Source organism: Danio aesculapii, chromosome 16 (genome assembly GCF_903798145.1).
Source record: "Danio aesculapii chromosome 16, fDanAes4.1, whole genome shotgun sequence".
Lineage (NCBI taxonomy): Eukaryota > Metazoa > Chordata > Actinopteri > Cypriniformes > Danionidae > Danio > Danio aesculapii.
Window position 1 is genome coordinate 29,213,571 of NC_079450.1, and position 22,911 is coordinate 29,236,481.

The 22,911-nt window shown below is 34.9% G+C and overlaps 1 protein-coding gene across 1 annotated transcript in view; it reads right to left on the reverse strand.

Moving 5' to 3' along the window:
- Positions 1–22,911, reverse strand: part of galnt1 (UDP-N-acetyl-alpha-D-galactosamine:polypeptide N-acetylgalactosaminyltransferase 1) — a 216,068-nt gene that overhangs the window by 105,269 nt on the left and 87,888 nt on the right. The window contains exon 3 of the mRNA XM_056474779.1: positions 445–591. Coding sequence (XP_056330754.1) covers positions 445–583 — 139 coding nt within the window. The 5' untranslated portion in view covers positions 584–591. The remainder of the gene's footprint in view (positions 1–444; positions 592–22,911) is intronic.

The following is a 22,911-nucleotide window of genomic DNA, read 5'->3' on the forward strand; positions in this document are numbered from 1 at the left end:
GAATGCTTTTGAAACATTTGATGGAGCTGAAATTTAAAATGAAAATGTTGTTTAATATTTTTTCAAAAATAAATGACAAAATAGGTTTGCAGTTAACATTACAAGATTATAGTCAGATATATTTCAAATAAACAAGATTAAGCCAGTAAATTTAGCAAATTTTGTGCTACTTTTGACCCACACGTGTGTAACTTTTGTCCCTACTGACAGGGTCAAAATAACAATGTGCAATTTATATTTAAAGTGAAATGGTCGCCAATAAATCGTGCATTCCTACTTTTAAGAATAGAGTATTTATGAAAAATTGTGCTTTCATACTTGCTCTCCACTCGAGTTATTTAGTCGTTTGTGAACATCGTGTATTGTGACATAAACTAAAGTCTTCCCAAAGAAAAAACACAAGACCACAGGATAACTCTAAGCAACAGCACATGTTGGACTTACTGTCTCTCCCCGGCAATCCTCTCTCTTTTTTATCGTCACACTTGTTGCATTCGCTGAAGTAGAGGAGGATGAACATGTCTAGCATCACCCACACTAGAGAGGTGGCCAGCACCACCTTACAGTACGCAAACTTCCTCATCTTCACACCTGAAACACACAACAAACACACACAGCGTTACACACAAACACCTGAACAAATGCTAGCGACATTTCGCACCTGCAACCAGACATTATGGGTTAAACCGTGTACAATAAAAGTCAGTTGCACCTTGCTGTAGTTTGCCCGAGCTTTAAACACACATATTACATCCATCCAAGCCTCGAAGTTGTGAGTAATAGCCTAGCACAGATGCGCTCGCTAGCTGAAAAAGTTACAAATACGGACACTTTATCATCTTCACAGCAAAATAAAGCACTAGGGGGTTTCCAAAGAGACCTTAGAGTGGACCTATTCTTACATTTCATCCTTCCCCATGAAGTCCAGGGTTAAAGTAATGGTTTCATCCACAGAGAAAGCCTCTCTGATGCTTGGAAATAAATCTTGTAGGACAGTTTTGAGAAGCAGATTTGCTACTTTATCTATGAGGCTGTTTACACCTGCTCACTTCATTTGTTTTTTTGTTTTTTTATGATTGGTTAGCTATCTGATTGTGAAAGGGCAGGTGTAAATACCCTCCAAAATGCATCCAAGATGGATATGATTGATACCCATTGCTCAAACTATTTGAGGAGGTCTCACAAAACTGACTGCAATGGGGAAAGAAAATTATCTTATATCAAAGCGCAAACAAGATTATTTAGCTCACCTCATTGACAGATTGTTTTGCTTGCTTTAAGGAAAAACTCACTTAATTATGACAAATTTCTGAAAAAAGCACAATCATTTTGCTTGTCTACAAAATGCTTCTTGATTTAAGAATTTTAAGACATTTTGACTAGAAAAATAAAAAACTAAATAAGAAAAGCATTTTTTGGAGTATCCGAACAGAGAAAATCCATGAAATGACCAGGTCTAAATGGACCCCACTGTATAAGAACTATCTAAAAAAAACACAGAATATCTATAAGACATATCTAAAAGAGCAACTTCGCACAAAAACGACTGAATGCTAAACAGCCTTCGGGATGTTAATTTAGGTGCTCATATGAATGAACTTTCTCAGCAGCTTTATTTACATAAACAGTGTTGAAGGATTGGTGGGAATCGAAGGGCCCTATCATACACCTGGCGCAAGACGTGTTTGGCGAGATTTGTTGCTATTTTCAGACCAGAGCAACCCTAATTTTCACATTTTGCGCCACGTTGTTTAAATGAAAAATCAATTTGTGCTACTTTGTGGACTCTTGTGGATGGGTGTTCCGGTCTAAAAAGAAGGCGTGTTAAGGGGCATTGTTGGTGCGCTGCTATTTTTAGGAACTGAAATATACTGCGCCATTGGGCAACTAAAAGCAGGTCTAAAGTCCAGTGCAGAGCATGTTGGTTATGCGCCTATGCAGGTCCAAAATGCTCACACATTGCTTAATACACACAGGATGTACAGCAATACACAAATATCTTTACATATAAAAAATATGCCTCCATGCCTTCTTCATGTCGCCGGGGGGCTTTTTTCAGTTTATTCACGACAATTTGCATTTGTGTAATGTTATTATTCTTAGCAGTATTATTTATTATATGCATTTTTATGTTTGTTTTAATAAAAAAAAAACTGTTCACATTTGTCCACCTGTCGGGTTTTGGAAACATGCATCACTATATGGGGCATAAGAATAGGACGTGTGTTTTGATATAACTCAGTTTTTTGACCACACTTCATTATTATTGTTAATTTATTTGTTTGCTGGAAATTAGAACTGAATTTAGAAATAGTTTTGAAACAAATCTTTGCGCTTAACACACAAAATTATACATGTAGGCTAATGGATGTCTTCAGCAGAGTGTGTACAACACCGTTTCCTTATCCACAAAAGTAAAGGAGTAAAGTAGAGTGAAAGTAAAATAAAGAGAAAGTAAAGAGGCTGAATGGAGGAGGCTCATTCTTTATACTAACGCTGCAGACTGTCTGTTTTTAAAATGTTTTCTCGCTAGTGAAGCATTCAGTTTTTCCACTTACAAAGTCGGCATGTAAATACCAAATGCTCCATGGTGCAATGTAACTGACTCTTAAAGGTAATTTGACATGAGACTCTGACTGGTTTAATGCATATTATGCTCAAAACACACCCATAACTCATTAAGAGAATAAGCACAACCCTGTTAAACTATAAGCACATTTTTCCGTCCTTAAAATAGCAAAAGTGGCACGCCCTTAATGCTTTTCCGCCATGCGCTTTAGATTTTGCGCATAGATCATTAAAATAGAGCTCAATGTGCTGTGAACATGAGTATTTTCCATAGTACATCAAGCACTTTTTTCAAGCATATCTAAACAACATGAAAATCCATTTTTCCATGATTTTCCATGACCTCCGTTGAGGGCAAACATCTCACGCAGTGAAAGGAGAATACTAATAAGACATTAGTCTCTAGTAGTCTTACCATCACACATTAGTAGATGATCTGAAGTACTTATTCCAAAATCTACTCCAACTGAATCTCAGATTTGACCTTTGACTTAACAGAGGGTGCACATTTCTTTAATCCACCAGCTGCTGTCATTATTGAACTAGAAATGAATCTTTTATTAGCAAACTAGGAAAATGAGGAATAAAATTAGAAGGGAAATATGAAAGGGAAGGAAGGATGCTGTTCCTGTGGGAGGTGAGCAACGTATGATACGCTCTGATAAAGGAGAGGTCATTATAACATAATTACACAGCATCACAAATCACAAGGACTTGAAGCTCCAGAGGATCACAAAAAAAATAAAAATCAGACAAGCCCTGAAAATTCAAAACCAAGTCCACAAAATAAACTGTGTTTGGAAAAGAAGGCTTATTAAAAATGTGTGCATGTAGTGACTTATTTGCGTAAATGATTACTGTATCTTATACTGGCAGCACGGTGGCTTAGTGGTTAGCACTGTTGCCTCACAGCAAGAAGGTTGCTGGTTTGAGCCTCGGCTGGGCCAGTTGGCATGTCTGTGTTTAGTTTGCATGCTCTCCCCGTGTTTGCGAGGGTTTTCTCCAGGTGCTCCGGTTTCCCCCACAAGTCTAAAGACATGCGCTATTGGTGAATTGGGCAAGCTAAACTGGCAGTAATGTATGAGTGTGATTGTGAAAGTGTGTAGGTGTTTCCCATCACTAGGCGGCTGGAAGGCTAGGTAAAACATATGCCAGAATATTTGGTGGTTCATTCTGCTGTGGCTACCCCTGAAAAATAAGCGACTTAGCCGAAAAGAAAATGAATGCATGAATGAATGTCTTTTATGTTTTGAAATGACCAGTCATTGCAGTGACGCTAAACAGCATACAGTATACTCAGAAACAGAGAAATGTGACTGTGGCAGTGTTTAATTATTTTGATGTTTCGTGAACATATTGAATAGTTTTACTTTAATAACATTAATAATTATCATATGGCTTAATCCATTCATTTAAGGTTGATGCTTTGAGTTTGAAAATAACCAGGCATCTACAATAAACCTTAGCCTAATAGCCTAAAAAAGAAATGAGTGATTAAAATGCATTTTACCTTGTTTTTACACAACTGTTTCAAGAGTAACCCTGTACCGGGTGACCAACCAAGCAAGTTTGCTATCTTGGAAAGGTCATTCAAATTAAGACATTATTAAAATATCTGAAAAGTTTATTAGCTTCCAAATAATGTACTTTGGTAAAAATGTTTTGAGGTGATCAAATAATATTCTGCATATAACTGGGCAGTAGTGACAGTTTCATTAATCAATTAAGTGTTAAATGAATCTTATTTTATCATTCACTATTTTTTATTGTTTACTATATTTATTATATTTCATTCAATTATAAAAAAAAAACATGTTCTAACTGTCAAATACTAACACTCATGTATCATCTTCTTATTGAAAAACACCATTGTTTACTATTCTTTTTACTTTAAAATAAACAAACAAAAAATTATCTGACCTGCTAACAATAACTCTTTTAACTGCTCTATCTACCTATTTACACTCTCAAAAATAAAAGTACTGTCACTGAGGTGGTACCTTTTCAAACGATGCAAATTTGTACCTTAAAGGTCCATATTAATACCTCAAGGGTACATATTAGTACCTAAAAAGTACAAAAGTGTTCCTCTTAAAATTCTTAGGTACTAATGTATACTTTTGAGGTAACAATATGGACCCTTTAAATACAAATATGTACAGCTCGTTTATTTCGTTTACCTATTTCTGAGAGTCTAACTATCTATCTATCTATCTATCTATCTATCTGTCTATCTGTCTGTCTGTCTATCTATCCATCCATCCATCCATCCATCCATCCATCCACCTATCCATCCATCCATCCATCCATCCATCCATCCATCCATCCATCCATCCATCCATCCATCCATTTATCTACCTACTTACTTACCTACCTTGCTCTTTCTTTGCTTTGATTACTTATATGTAATTTGTTTTTGACATAAAGGATCTGCCTCTATGTTATGTAAAACAATACAGGATGTTCATTGTACCGACAACAAAACCACTAAGGCATTTTTCTAAATCAACTTTTTTTTACTTTTGTCAAGGTTTGAAACAACATTACAGACTTTGTAGTATGTTTGAGTAGGAGGATGACCAATATGCTTCTTTTCTTGACAAATAACAAACCTGCAAGCCTCAGCTCCTCTAGAGAGACATTGAGAGGACACGACTGCCAAACGTCTGTCAGCATCTCCGACCAACTGTACATTCAGAGTTCTTTGAAAAGTGTTTTGTGTGTGCTCTGCATAAGGGCAGGGGAATCTGCTGATACAGTTATTTTAAAGAGAACAGAAGCTATCGAAAGACAAAAAGAAATTCTCACTCCTCTTTATTTTTCTGGCCAACCTAAATATCAATGTGAGAACAGCACCTTTTTATGATTTACAAAATCTCAATGTTCAAAAACTCTCAGTAATACAGTAACATGATAATACCCTATTAATAATTAACAGGATAGTCAACATAATAGCATGACTTGAAAGATCTGTATTAGAGAAAAGGAAAATAAATATCAGTTACTTACTTGCATGTAGCATTGTTAGTTTATAACATAAAACATTTATATTAAAATATGTTATAATGTAAGACATACACTAAAATTATGTCACAAAAATGTGTAAAATTGTCCATAATTATTCAACCCAAGCTCATTCTGAAAACGTACCTCTACAGACGTTACTGGAGACAGCGAAATACATCCCGGCGGCACGTTTTTCTGCTGTTTTTCTGCAGTTTTTGTTTTCGCGAGTCCACGAGAGGCCGTTGTGTACGCTTTTTGAGATCTCAAATTTCCCTCGCAAGTGCCATTCGAGCCTGCTGTTCTCGCGTAAACCCACCAGAGGCCGCTGTTGACTGACATTTTGACAGACTTTTTTGACTGACTGAGCGAACAATTGACTGACCCACCATCCCCCTTCACTAAACCCAGCCAATTTTGATCTGATCTCAATCTCCGCCTTGGCTGTGTCAGATAAACAGCACAGTGAAAGACATGAGGGAAGCAGATCTCACATAACGTTTGTGAGAATATTTGCACTGTTCTTGCAAAGCAAGTGTGACAGGATACACGTTAATATCCACTTCTGTATGGACATCTGTTATGTTAATCTACAAAATAAACCTGATTTAAATTTCACAAACCAGGATTGAAGCGTCTTCTTTTATAATTGTACTGACATGCGGCTATGGTGTTAAAGATGGTAAATCACGGTAATTCATTACAAACATGCACTGTTTTAAAAACATTTTATACTTATAAAAATTATTCTTGATCACATTTGATGATGACTGATGATCACAGAGAGCTGAACAGATCTTTTAATCCCGGTTGCTTTGCGCATGTCCTGTCTTGTGGATATGATTATACATGTTAATACGCGGTTGTCAATCAATTTGGTGGGCAGGGAAAGCAGCACTCAAACGGCAAGTTGCGGAGGGATTTGGATCCTATTTTAATGTCAGGAAATTTAAAAAAAAGAGACTTATTGTGTTTCAATCTCTCTGATATGACTGTGGACACACTTTACTGCACACAGTTCTGTCCAAACAGCTTCCAAAAGATGATTTTCATCATAGGTGCCCTTTAATCTATTTAACCCCTGCTGAATAAAAGCATTACTTTAATAAACAAAAAAAACTGACTACAAACATCTGATCCATAATCCACATATAGAACACAAATTAAATAATTTAAAAAATCACACAAATGTCACAGCTTCCTGAGAACACTCCATACAGCATAGTTATCTCCATTTAAGTGCCAGCATCTGAGCTCTAACATGCGCAGGTGCGGCCATTAAGAGAGATTTAAATGACATAAACACGACAGTCAGACAGAACAGAGCAGTATAATGTTAGAGCAGTCAAAAGCTTGCCAAAAACCTCTGGCATCAGATGTCTCTGCGGGGGTCGCACCAGTAGTCAGAGAGTGTGTTTGTGTGTGTGTTGAGCTCAAGGTTATGACTGGCACAGCGGTAACGCCACTGTTCTGGTGGCCCTCGTCCATCACAGAGCCAACGCCAAAGGCCCCTGCCTACGCCAGCTGGGCAAAACATTCATCACAGTGACTACACACACACACAACTGAGCGAACACTAGCCTGAGACATAAAAACATCTCTTGTGAACTCGGCAAAAGAGTGACATCGCAAATGCGAACAAACTCACTGAATGACATAAACACTTACATTCAGAGCAAAAAATGCACAGCATGTGCACTGAACAACTGATTCATTGGATATACTAAATCTTTTTAAGGTAAGTGGTTGCAAACAATTTATATGGGCTGAATTTAAACAAAAAAATGAAGTTGAACATTACTTTATTTGTTTAAATTCAGCTCATATAAATTGTTTGCAACCACTTACCATAAAAAATTTGGTAAATCCAATCAATCATTTTTTTTCAGTGTGTTAAACAGCAGAACGAAAATATGAATGCTGCTGATGAAAATGTGTGGCTCTTCTGTGCTGATCTTTCTTTTTTTTGAGTAAAGAGTTTTTGCATCTATGTGGTTTTTATTCTGTAACACTAAATATGTAAATGAAAAGACAATATGAACAAGTTAACTGTATATAGTGTTTATGTGAATTTGTATATTATTTAATGTTGTACAGTGCTCAGTAGAAATAAGTACACCCCTCACAAATCTGTCTTTTAAATTCATATTTTTAATAGGAAGCTATACAATATTATATTTGTGCTTATACATTAGATTAGTCAGTACTGAAGCCAAATCTGGAGCTTATCTAACAAAATAACTTACAATAACGGTCCAAAAACTAGTACAGACAAATTTATATGTTATAGAAAAATATTGAACACAATTTTAAAAGAGGAAAAATCAACAGAAGCACAAAGAATTGAAAAATGTAGTTGAAATGTTGAAGGTTGTAATTTTTTTTTTTTTTCAATATTTTGATTGAATTTAATTGTATTATCTTTCAATTTCTAAATATGTTTGGTGACTATAATATTATTCTAATAAATATATCTGTTCAATAAATCTGTTTTGTTTAAATGCACCAAAATGCATTGTCTATATACACTGACAAATGGATAAAAATATTAATTTTCAAAATGGGGTGTACTGAGTCATGCTGAGCACTGTATATGTGTTTTATACAGTAGCTAAACAAATAATTAAGACATTATTATTAATAATATTTGTATTATTACACTTATATGTTATCACATTACTAGGCATGGGATGATGACCGGTTTCAAGATTTACCATGGTCTGGAAAAGACAAGGTTTTAATACCACTAAAAATGTTCTGTTATATTACTTCTAAGGTATATGTAAGGGTTTTTTAATCTATTTTTATGTGTTGTAACTAAATCTGTGCATTGGAAACTAATGTAGAGAGCAGAAGTATTTAGCCTGACATTGTGTTCAATGGAGAAAACTAATTGTTTTAATTTTTTTTTTACCCAGACATGTAAAAAGAACTTATTTTAGGGCAGTAATCACAATACCGTGAAACCATGGTATACGTATTTATCCAAGGTTATTATACCGTGAGAATCTTATACTGACCCATGTCTAATTACTATCATTATATAACAACAGTAAACATTATTTTATCATCATTATACAACAGCATTAATAAAGCAATAGAACTGTATGTATATTCTTACTATAATTAACTTCTACAGCTACTTATTTTCTGATCTTGCTCTGGTATAGCACTTTCTGATCATTTAAATGTGATTTATGTCATCTCTTAATGTCATTTCTTAATTCAATTAGGTTCAAAAGAGTTTTATTAGCATGACTTGTCAAGTATTCCCAAAGCACTGCAGACTACATAAACAATGAATAAATCATAAAGTGAATGCAAATGCATACAGAAAAGAAAAGAAAAGAAAAGAAAAGAAAAGAAAAGAAAAGAAAAGAAAAGAAAGAAAATAAGAAAAAATATGCACACACTATTATAATTAAAGACAATCACAAATAACAGAGACATTGAGAATTAAAAAGATAATGAAAGAGAAAAGTTACACAACTGTACATTCATTCAGATGGTTTGTAATAATGTTTCCGACTAGTGTTGTGCACTGGCTGACTCTGTGTTTATGACAGGCTAATACATACTTTGCTGCTGTTGATATCAGACTAGAGTTTGGTGTAATTATCTAGAAATTGAAGAAGTGTATGAATCTAATGCTGCTGTAATGTTCACAGTAGAGAAAAAAACTTTTTAAAACGTTTAAAAAATGATTTAGATTACCTTTTAAACCATTTAAATGTTGTTAAACTTTGTTAATATGCATAGTTTGTTGTTCATATAGTATGTTTTTATTTTGCTTAACGCGAACTGTGTATAATCATTGGTTTTAGTACTGAATACTGAACCTATGGTACCTTGATAACCCTGGAAAAAAACTGCTTGTTCCTGTTATAAAAAATACAGTATAGCAAATACACTTTCTTTCTTTCTTTCTTTATTAATTATTATTTTTTACCATTGTTCCAATCACCCTTGGGGCCTGATTAGACACCCCAGGCCTTACAGACACTACGCCTTACTTTTCTGCCTGCTCTTTAATGTCCTATAAATAAAGGCAAATAAGCCCAAAAGTAATTAGAATAATAAAATAAATAAATAAAATGATAAAATAACCAGCCTATTGGGGTTTCTGTGGTTTAGAAACATTAAACACAGTAAAAGATGCTAATAGGGATTAGAAGTGAGAAACAAGGGAGAAAAGTGAGAAACAAGGGAGAAAATTAAAATTTAAAGCATCACAAAACGACAACATGATGGAGGATCTTGAGAGGGAAATCAAGTGGAATAATTCATGGGATGCTGTTCATTAATCTTTGTGACTAGATCACAATACTGTGGTGCAAAATCCAAAAATCTGCAATACTGTGCTTAAAAAATTGTGTATGTCACCTAAAGTTAAAGCAATACAAAAATATTTATAAAAATGACAGAAACTACATCTAAACAAGTACAAAACAGCTGGAATAAATCTCTTCTGTTCTCTTTTGCACAGTCCTGCTGTTGTATTTGGAACCGTATGTGTAAAACACACTTTCTTGGACAAATACTATTGTCTAATAGGCACTGGATGGTAATTGTTTCTCAGGATGACGAATGTAAAAGTACATTTGCGTGACTATGTAACATGGCTTGTGTGTGTCAGGATGGCAATTAGGTTATGTGAGGACATAGTTGCCTGTGTGAATAAAATGATGTCACATACACACCCCAGCTAAATGTCACTTCAACGCTTAATCCATTTGCACACACACGCACACACACAGAGGTTTGGCTGTTTCACTGGTGTGACAACCACAACCAATATGAATTCCATATAATATTTAAACAAAAACACAAGTTTTGACAGAGAGATCAATATATTGACAGACAGATATAAGTTTTAAAATTTTTAAATGTTCATAAATAAATATGCTCTTAGTGTAACAAAAGTTTTGTCCTCATTTATTTTTGAGCAAGGATTTTCACAGCAATTCCTATATGATATTTTTCTTCTGGAGAAAGTCTTATTTCTTTTAGTTTGGATGGTGCAAATCATTTTTTTTATGTAAAAATTGCTAAGATCAGGATTATTAGCCCTAAATTATTAGTATTTTGATTGGCTCCAAGACAAACCAGTGTTGTTCAATGACTTCCCTAATTAACATGCTTAGCAGAATATAGTTATATAGTTATATAACTTGCTTAGTTAACCAAAAAATAACCAAGTTAGGCCTTTAACTAAATGGCGCATTAAGCTAAACACTAGTATCATTCGAAAGAGGGCTCACTGACAGTATGTTGTCTCCTTCACTATACTGGGGCATTAGGACTCACATAGACCGCAGGTTGAGCCCCCTCTGCTGGCCCCACTAACACCACTTCCAACAGAAACCTAGATTTCCCATGTGGTCTCCCATCCAGGTACTGACCAGGCTCAAGCTTCAGTGAGTAACCAAAGTTACTGTCGTACTGTCATACATGGCGTACTGTCAACATGGCAAAGACAAAATAAAATAAGTTATTTGTTATTTTTAAATTGGTTATTAAAACTATTATGTCGAAATTTGTATTGAAAAAATATTTTCTCTGTTAAGAATGAAAAATAATTCAGATTCAAGAAGGGGCTGTTTATTATCATTAATAAAACCACTTATTAAAGGTTTTTTACATTCTGTTTTTTTTTTTTTTTCAAAAGGTTTGACATTCAGAGATGACAATTTGGATGGAATTTCAAGTACAACAAACTTTTGCACACACACACACAAACACACACATAAAAAAACAGAATGTTAATTCAGTCAGACATTTTATCTCGGATAGTGGTAGAAAAACAAAGCCATTTTCTACTCAGACTGCAATAAAAGCTCTTGCACCTGTAAATGCTGAAATGACATCAAGTGCCCATGTAAAACAATTACCATCTGAAGAGAACTGCAGAGTATAATGATACAGGCTCAATGCAAGTACTGCACCTGCAGGATACAGACACACACACACACCTATAAGCAAATATCAGAGCATGACTGTGATTGTTCGTTTAAAGTTCTGAGTTTCACTTCCTGTGTTACTTCCTGCAAGGGCTTCTTAACATGTCTTCAAGTCATGCAATATTGATGCTGCTGTGTGAAAGGAAAACATATGGCCAGGCACAAACCTATGTGTCGCATGGAGATTCCTACTCAATACATCCACACAAACTACACAAATTAGCCGTCGGTCACACACACAAATCTAGACCATCAAACATGTGACCTGAGAGAAACAGACAGACGTGTGGGGGGGAAAGAAAGGCACACAGGAAGAAAAGGAATCAAAGAGAAAGAGATAGCAGTCGCATGCTAAAGCAGGGAGCCTTTTAACAGCTCCGGCTGGCAGGAAAACAGATGGGCGCACAAACCGTTCGCTCAGTCGCACCCCTGGTCGCATCACGCACACACGTCGAGATGTGAGACGGGAGGGTAATTAACTTTCTTTGGCTGTTGCCGTCTGTTAGAGAAAAGCAAATTAAACCCCTACAGCATCTCCTTCTTCCTATTCACAGGGCCCTCCATCTATCGCTCTACGCCTCCACCTCGCTTATCTGCCTTTGGAAATGTTTCAGGGAAGTTTTCCTATTTCAGACACACACTAGCACAATGGAGAGAAGAGAAATGGCAATTGAGATCATGATATCGCTGAGAGAGTGACTGCATGTCCTCTCGTGCACTTTTTTTAAACTGAATCAGGGAAAAAAACAGACAGAAAGCAAGACAGAATGAGACAGAACTAGAGGACAACAACAGAAAGAACAACAGCAATGACAGAAATATGAATGATTGAGATAGACTAGAGACAAAGTTCTACAGACAGAACAACCAGCCCGATCTCACCAGGAAACATAACTATATTACGTTTTGTCAGTTTAATGATAGTTCAGTCATACGAAAATAAACAAATTTTAAAAGGAGGCACGGTACCCAACCCCACCCCCAAACCCAAGCATCATTGGGGGATAAGCAAATTGTACTAAACTGTAAATAAAATTGTACCATTTCATACGAATTAGCCACAAAATCAAAAAGTTATGAATTGCCATGAGATAGCATTGGACGGTCACAGACACAAAGATAGACAGAACAACAGACAAAGAATGATGGATTGAATGAGAAACCAAGGGGGCGACAGAAAGAATAACAGAGCAAACAACTGAAACCCCTTCTGGCCTATATCTATCAGCTATCTAACCACTGATAACGCCCATTTAATCGAGTGATTCATTCGAACATTCGAAGCGGGTGGACAGACAGAACTATAGAACATCGGACAGAAGGATAAACAGAATGACATACCCAACTGAGATAGACAAAACAACAGACAAAACAACAGACATACAGAACAGCAAATTTAGAAGCACAAACATCAAACGACTGACAAATATCACAAGTATGACATACACATAGAATGATAAAAAAGGACAGAAAGACAGAGAGAGATAGAAAAGTACCTTTTCAACTGACATCTGTCCCTCACAGCAACATCATTTTTTTACATATATGAAAAATGTAATGTGACCTATGCTTGCTCCAATGGAGAGTCCATTTGCACACTCATGCAGTTCGTCCAGTTCTTGACTCCAGTGTGACATTGAATTATGCATATTAGATTAGTCAATCCCAAACAGCAGCCGGATAAACCAATTACAAGGTTAATGGTATTACAGTACGGATGGGTCATAAAAATCGAACAGACTATGCTTTATCAGATTTCAGCTCAACTAACATGCATGTTCACGGTAGGAGCGCACATTCACGCTGCACTGAGGAACAGCATGCACGCGGCGTCCAAACGCTCTTGGTAGGGGGTACTACAGTCATCTGAAACAGCTCTATTTTTGTCTGTTTGGGGTGTGCATATGAACCATGTGTGATGTGATTCACGTCTTATTCAATTTGTGTGCTTGTCAGTTCAAGTTAAATATGCATCATGCAGACCGAGGGATCAGATGACAGGATCACATGATTAGAATGGTTGTTATCTACTTAGCATCCCTCAACAGTAAGCAGAGCCATGCATAACAGGGTGGTCAGCTAGGTTTTCGTTTTATTTTTCTCCTTAACCCTCTTGTTGATTTGTAACAGTACAAAAAAAGTTAAACAGTGTTTGTTTTTCTAAAACTACAACAACAACAGAAAAGATTAATCATTTACTATTTTTAGATTTTTATGAAGGCTCTACACGTTTAGGGTACGATGGTTGTTTTGACCCGCCAGCTATTCGCTTGTTAAGTGTGACGTCACGCAAAGCGGCTTCTAGGTCCAAGCACTCTACAAATGTTAATAATGTTGTTATTGTGGGTGTAAACGTAACATTCTGTAGTGCATTTAGTGATTGTTTGAGGCCATTTCGGTCATCCCACAGAAAACAACCGTCATCTCCTCATCAGTGACAACAGTCCTTTGATCATTGTGTGTAAAGAATTTTCTTGGACACTTTTAATGCTTTTTAACAATTTGCTGCATGCCTTATGGTTATTCAAGATGATGTGATTTACTTCGAGTGGACAGGAATTGCAGGACTGATTTTTCTAATCCCCATAGACAGGAAATAATAGAGGTGCCTGCAGGTAGAAGGAAAATAGTGGAGTAAAAGTCCCTATACAGCACTAAAAATGTTCTTAAGGGAAAGTAAAAGTACATATTTTTAAAACTACTTAGTAAATTACAATCTCTGAGAAAACCTACTCAATTACTGTCATTTGAGTATTTGGAATTTGTTATTTGTTACACCACTGTCTGGCACACAAATGCACACTCCAACACACACACCCCAAACACACATATACAATAAGAATACATTTTTATGAATACTGCCTCGCTGCCTAAATTCTGCCTTAAATCTTTTTACACTTATGCCTGTACTGTTAGAATTAGAAAAACATAAACCTTTACTTTAGTAAAAAAAGAGTCATGCCCTCATGTTTAGTGAAGGTGGGTCATTTTTGACCCAAAGGGCGAATAGTATATACAGAATTCTGCTACGACAACAGGAGGGTAATATTTGCTTTCTAGGCAATGAATTCAGATGCAAGTCACAACAATAAAATCCAAATAAAGTGACCAACACAGGCTCATTGTAAATACGTACCCTAGGCATGGAACGATAACCGTTTTCAAGGTATACCAGGGTTTGGAAAACTCACGGTTTTAAAATCGACAAAATTTTCTGTTATACCATTCCTACGGTATATATATATATATATATATATATATATATATATATATATATATATATATATATATATATATATATATATATATATATATATATATATATATATATATATATATACATACTTTTTTTTTAGGACAAAAGTTTCTCCAGCAGAAAAGATATCCAAAGACGCCGTTTTAAATTGTAAATAAATAAATAAATGACTAAGTATGAATGAATGAAGTGTGAAAACATTACGCCTGTACTTACAACGCTTTATTATGTTTTCATTTATATTTTATTAAATAAAGACAAATATTGCTTTTCTCTAAAGATACAGGACTTTTTTGTCTCTCAGTAGGAGCAAATGATGTATTTTCCTTGATATATGAGAATATAATGATATAATTTCAATGTCGCAGATCATTATCTTGCATTACTTTCACTTTATGTGTATTGTTTCTTACATTGCTTATCAAGTTATGATTTTTTTATATTTCCTTGCATAGAGAATTGTAGCTTTTTTTGAGTGTACAAGGTCGTTTCGAATACCACAGTGCATGACAAAAGAAAGAAGCGATACTGAACTGCCTGAAATGAGCAATCAGTAATTCCACTTTTACTTCATGCGCAAACCCTTGAAGGTTTTAACACCTCTGCATAATGCCAGTCTGTGGTTTTCATTTGCTACACTGCAAAAAACACCTTTCTCACTTTCAATTTTTGTCTTGTTTCAAGACCCAATATCTAAAAATTCTTAAATGAAGAAGCATTTTCTAGACCAGCAAAAAATATTGTCTTGTTTTGACACATAATATGTCAAAATAATGAGAGTTTTTCCATAAAACATGCCAATTAATCTGCCAATGGGGTAATTAAAATATTCTTATTTCAAAGGTAAAACAAGATTATTTTGCTTACACCTATTGGCAGATTATTTTGCTTGTTTAAGAAAAAACACATCATATATTTCTTTAAAAAAAAAAAAAAGACAATATTTTTCACTTGTCTAGACAATGTTTCTTGATTTAAATTTTTTTTTTTGATATTTGGACAGAAACAAAACAAAAAGTTTGACCCTCAAACACTGTAACAAAAATTCAAAGAAACAAAGTGATGCCAATGTGGTACAGTACGTGAAAATGTACATTTTTATGTCATTTTTAAATGTACACCTTGGCTGAATGTAAATAGAGTGTTTCTGTATGCACGGCCATTATGGAGATACTCGAATGTCAACAACAGCATAAATTGCATGGTTCTGAATACATTGTTCTGCTGATTTATGCTGTGTAAATGTGTGTTAGCTGCTAAATCACATAGAGAAAGACTTTGCAAGCAGGAAAATGTGTAATAATTTGACAAACCGAATTTTACTGTTTTAAGGTTTCAAAAAATCTGTTATACCATTCCTAAGGTATATGTAAAGGTTTTTTAAGGTGTTTTTTTTTATCTGTTGAAAAGAATCTGTGTTTTTGAAACTAATGAAGCTAGCAAAAGTCAATGATTTACTTGAATTATTTAGCCTGACTGTTTACTGTTACAAAATATTATAAATGTGAATTGTAAATTGAAAATTGTAAAATGAAATACTGTATATTGTGTTCAGTGGGGGGAAAATATGTTGTTTTTTAATGAGACATTTAAAAAGAACTTATTTTAGAGCTGTAATCACAATACCGTGATACTGTGAAACCATGGCCAATGCCTGGTATTTAGCACTTTAATTGTTTTTTGTGTGGTCTACCTGATTATAACACACCAACACCTGACAATATTTGATTATTTTAAACATAAGTAATCAGCAAAATACGCAGGTTTCATTTGGTTCAGTCAGTGTCATTGTTTACATTCTGCTCTACAAAAGGAAACCACTATTATTGGAGACCTTCAAAATAAAATTGCACAATACTGTTAAAATAGCACATTACAGGCACTTTGTATGTCCATCTAACTGGAAAGAAACTGATTAAACTATCAGTCTTATTCATACACACACAAAGACTTGGCAAGAAACTCCCTTAAAGTCAATACTCTACTAAACGCTTTGACATTTAACACTAAGTACAATTAACACAACCTCTCAAAAGGAATTTTCCTGCTGCAAAGTGCACACTTCAGACAGTATAGTTAGCTCATCTAGCGATTCTTCTAATTTAAGGGTTAAATACACACAGTTAACACTTGTGGGTGAGCATGGAGAAGTTTATGCGCATTCAGTGCCAGACTGACAAACTTCTTTCTATGCAGCACTTGGTGGAACAAAAACGGTCTGATTATGAAGGTCAGTGACAGCAGAAGCAGAAGCTACTAGTATTGTGACACTTGCAATATAGCATTGAACAGATTTTAAAATAAAATGCTTCATATTACTGGTAAGTAAATAGGTATTCTTGCCAGCATCAAATTTCGGGTGTTTCCTCAGAAACATCAATAATGAAAAATTAGTAATTACTCTGAATTACATTTCAGAGATGCTTTGACCAAAAACAATATAGAAATCAGATCAGATTTTGCACTGTAACTAGACTCTGGTTTGGAACACTTTGAAGAATATCTTTCTAAATCTAATCACAATTCTGTATATTCTTTTTTACTTTTTTTGTCTGGATCCTGGTTGCATCCTCCTCACTTTTTTGACTTTAGTCATTTGTTTTATAAGAAAAAAGGCCCACAGTTGCTTCTACCGCAGCAAGTTCCGCTTTTCTCATTGATATTTGGTGGCAGTTTAACAGGAAGTGACGGTTTTGTTCTCTTTGACTCATTGGATGAAAATGATGCATTAATTCAGTTTTGCACATACATTTAATTTGCACCTTTGGATAAAACCATAGCTAATGAATGTAAACCTAAATTTTCACTTCACCAATTCATCATATGCTCCCCAAAATAAAACATTTGATCAATTTTTAAAAAGTATTTTAAATTGTAGTAATATATTTTACCCTATTGTTTTCTGCTGTTTCTCAGAAAATACACAGTAAAAAATGCTGTGTTCCACCAAGCGGCAACATCCCGCTCTCCCTAATGAAGCCAATACGGAAGTGGTTGAAACTGCAATTCATCAACTCGCCTTTGGGGGCTGGCTCCAGGTACTCCAGATGTTCACTGACTGCAATGCTAAATTGGCCATTTTTAGAGCTAATAAAAACATGTTTAAAGCCTGGTACAAAAGATGGTTTTGTGCATATAGCTAATATTACCCTTTATGGGTGGGGGGGATTTTTTTTTATAACTTATCCGTTTTGTTTTCATTAAGTTATATTAAGTCTGCATAATTAAGGATGTGGGCACTTGAGTGACAGCTAGGTCTCGCTGGTCGCCATCACTTCAACTCAGCTTATTCCGACTTATTAGACACTGAGCTCGGCATATACATCGTATTTCTGTTTTGTTTTATGTAGCTTTACACAGTCAATTGCCTTTTGGAATTATTTCCTACAATATCAGATAATATGGCATGCTGTGTGCACTTATTTGTGCTCACAAACCATTCAAGTGTTCTCCATTTCCCAGTTGAGTGAAATTATATACTTATATACCATCTCTATAAATATATTTGTTTTATTTAAGATCATTTATCATTTCTATTTTTCTTTAGAGCGGTAATGCACTCCAGAATCGGACAGATTGATTAGCTGTAGGCTATAAAACAGTCATCTGAAATGTTGCCATACAGTGTTATGCCTTGATTTAATCAATAGCCTTGCATTTACTAACACAGACTATATTTGAAGTATTTGGAAGTAATTAGCATTTTCCTCTTGTAGAAAAACGTCATAAGAAGAATGTTTAGTGGCTCAATGTATTACAACAGCATTTTTAAAAGTCTAAACACTTTATTGATATAGTATACAACCAAGCATGTGTTCAGAACACAAACGAGTCACAGGTAATGAAGTATTAAGCGTTTCTCCCAAAGAAAAACCTGTCTAAGCAAAATGCTAGCAGGCATCTGTAGCTCCACTCACGCTCCGCCTCTTTGTCCTTTTTTTAGTAACTCTCGGTCGGTGCGATGATGCGTAAACAAAATGGCTGTAGCTTTATTTTCACTCTTCAGAAACCTATGGGTGAACGGATACTACGTCCATATCTTTAACAGTCTATGGGTTCCACACAATCAATTTATGTTGGGACAACATGAAGGAATTAAGTCAACTTGTTATTTTTTTTTTTTTTTTTCAAATTTAAGTGGATTGAACATAAAGCAATTATGTTGTCCCCAAAAAACCCTCTAGACTTGTGTTGTTTCAGCTTGTTTTAAATAAGTAGTTTGAACAAACAACAAAAGTAATATTTTGAGTGAAGAATACAATCTTCCAAAACTAAATTTTACTGACCTCAGTTTTCGTTTAACTGCAAGAGATGTTTTCCTTTGTATATTATGAATTCCAAGAAATTAACAAGTTTTTTTTTTTATAAAAAAAGAGATGAAAATTAGAGAGAGACCTGTATTAGACAGTTCAATTCACAACCAAATAAACTTTGATCCTGTAGAAACACCTACTATGACAGCCAAAATAATGAATATGGACAGACTCCACATCCAAGAGAGTGCGAGAGAAAAAAATAATAAGAGAATATATTTTTCCTGAAGTGATAATTCATCGCATATTTAAGAAAGGTGTTAAAAATGTGGACGCTTTTGACTATGAATGTGCGTGTGCGCAATGATAAAAACATCAAAGAAAAAACCCAAGTCTGAGCAGGATGAAGCTGCCAGACTTAGTTTCATAATTAACACACAAGCGAGATACGGCCCTGCATAATGAACTCTCTGTGAATGACAGCAAAAAGAATCGCGGCTGTTTAACAGACCCAAACCAGTTATCACAGCGAGCCTCGGTCTCCTAATGACTCCTGCAGAACACGTCCAGCACCAGCTCTATAGAGACATTCAAAACTTCTGCTATCAGCCGCATGTGGGAGTCACTTCTGTCTGCTATTCATGCTTGCTTTCTGTGCTTCAGAATTCACATATTACATACCAATATATAAATGTGTTTGTGTGTACAGTACTGTATGTGTCAGTGTGGAGGAGCAAAAAAGAAAACTCTTTTTCTAATATAAAAAATGAGGCAACATTTTATCTGACGTGTCTCATCTTGCATTCCAAAGTGGCTTGTTTTATGTAATTAATGGCACATATACAATATATGGAACAAACACTGAAATTAGTGAGGTACGATGTGCAAATTTTGAAGGATACAGATAACTCTTTATATTTAGAAGCCAATAACTGATGTGTAGGACAATTAATATAAATCTTGATATTAAAGTGTCTGAGCCTGTTTATACTCAAAAAAAATGCTGTTTGCTGTTTGTTCAAACTACGTACTTAAAATGAGCTGACACAACACAATTCTTGAGGTTTTGTTTTATGCTCAATCCACTTCAAATTAAAAAACTAACAAGTTAACTTAATTCCTTCATGTTGTCCTAACACAAATCAATTGTGTGGAACCCGGCATTTTTTAAAAGTGTATTAAAAACAAAAGGCAAATAAATGTATGAAGAACTGAAGTTTTTTTAAAACCTTATATATTGTAATACAAGGAAAACATCTAGACCTTTCTTTTTGCAAAACATTGTACAAACTGCAAGTATTTATTTATTGACCTAAATTTTTTATTGACTTTTTGGACATTTAATATTTAGTTAGGTGTGGGTAATGTGCATTTTTTAACGTAAAACACTAATGAAAATCCCTCCAAATTTAAAATAAAATGTTATTCAGTGCATGTTTAACGCATAAAAAGGTGCAATGTGATATCTATGCATTTTTATTAATTCTTATATAACACAATAATTAAATTCATGTTTATTTCTAATGCGATTTTACGGTGTAGATTGTGTCAAAGCAGCTTAACACAGAAGTTCTAACAAATTGAAACTGTGTCAGTCCAGTTTTCAGAGTTGAGTTTAGTTCAGTTCGGTGTGTTTTAATTTTAACTGATGAAAGTCCAAACACTATAGAGTTAATGAATCAAAATGTGGAGGAACAGCCCTGATTTTTGACCACAACAGATGAAAATACTGATTATTCTGAACAATAGTCTTTTTATAAAAAAGAAAAAGGCTGTTTCTCGATTCCAAGAATGCAGAATACGGACTTGCGTTCTTGTGGAGACCGGTCTTGCCAGGTGTCCTCGGAAGAACGAACTTGGGAGACCGAGAGGGCAGAGAACACGTCCTCTGAGAAATTAGATGCTGCGTTCTTCCTGATAGTCATGTGACCTTCACGCATTTTAAATGGTAAATTATTTAAACATTTCAGCATTCATACAATGATTTATTGTTTTTCCCCTTCTCAAAATATATACTATGCATAAAAACATAAATATACGTTGCACAGTATAAATAAAACAGATTTTATAACGAATTTCAGCAAACAAACGCCCTTAATGTGTTTATTCCTTTATTAAGATGTTCATGGTGATTTTTATTTTGACCGTTTCATTTAGGGAAGCTCCTAAGATAAATAAATGATATCTCTGAACTTTAATAATGAATCTAAATAAAATGCTGCGTTTCCCACCTCCAGTCGCAATGACTTCTGGGACTTCCAGAGCGAGTTCGGTGCTCAAGTCTGCATAGGTGCGTCCTCGATATCAAGATCACATCCGGGAAGTTTCACGCGTCCTCTGCTCTTACGGTCCTGAGTATTGGAACTGAACTTTGGCAGCTGATGATGACGTTACACGAGAACATGAGGACGCAAGACCGCTGAAGAACGCATATTGAGAAACAGCCAAAGAGCTCTAAATGATTTTTTTTTATTTGAAATTGGGATTAAACATTACCAGGTTTGTATAGAATAAAACTATATTAAAATTTTACTCCAGTACAAACCTAATAAATGCAGTACATCCTTAGAAACTCTTAACCAAAAGAAATTGCACTGTGAATTAGGGCTGCACGATTCTGGCTAAAATGAGAATCACAATTTTTTTTTGTCTAAAATCAAGTTTACGATTTTCTTATGGATCTGTTAATATGAGGTTAATATGAGTAGACTATTATTATTAATATTCAAACATACTGTATGGTAAAACAACAATAATAACATTAGGCCTTTGTTTAGGTCTACTGTTGGTTAAAATGATAAATTCTGAATAGACTTGGAATAGTGGACTTGAATAACTTTATATTTAAATAACTTTAACTTTGCCCTGATTATTAACTGCCGAGCGTGCTCATGTCGTGGCTGCCGTCACTTTGAGAGCAAAAAAAAAACCTAGATGCAAATCCTAATTTCCTAGATCCCCATCACTCTGTGCAACAAACTGACCATTATTTACAACTTTAGTTAATAATTACATTTTGGGGTGAATTATATCTTATAAATACAGTATCTGACATTTTAACACCATTTGGAGGTGTCAATGTTGCTGAGAAAAGTATATAAAACAGGTCTCAAACTTGATTCCTGGAGGGCTGCAGCTCTGCACAGTTGTGCTCCAACCCTAATCAAGCACAGCTGATGCAACTAATCAAAGTGTTCAAGACTACTAGAGACTATTAAGCAGGTGTGAGCTGGAAGTGGTTGGAGCTAAACTATGCAGAGCTGCGGCCCTCCAGGAATTGAGTTTGAGACCATTGATATGAAAACAATGTGAAAACTTGTGTGACCGCTTTTATGCATCTCCCGAACTTGAAAATGTAATTGGCTGAATTGTAGAGATGCTGGATTAAGATCATGTGAGGGGTTGAATCGATGTTGCGATCTTTTTTCGATTAATCGTGCAGTCTTTTTGTGAATCATTACTATCCTTGCTGTGTCATGAGCTCAAAACCTTTTTGTTTTCCCTGGCATTTGATAATTTTTTTTTCATATGATGCACGTTTCGTTTTTATTATTTTTATAAACTGTGCTGTTCTTGTGAATCCCTTATGTAAAAAGAGACAGCTCTGTTTCTTTTAAATCTTCTATAGAAGTCAATTTTGACCTGGCTTGACATGACCTTACTGTTCGTCTCACGAACATTGTTTAATTTCTTTATGGTCCACTGAAAGTTATGATAAATAGTGAGTCAAATATTGATTCAAAAGCCACTCTGACTGATTCTGAGAGTTAGTTCAATGTAGGATGCATCACAGATTCCAACCAGTCTGTAAAACTTTCTAAATGATTCATTACAACACGCATTTCATAAGAAACTTTTGTGTGGGTAATAC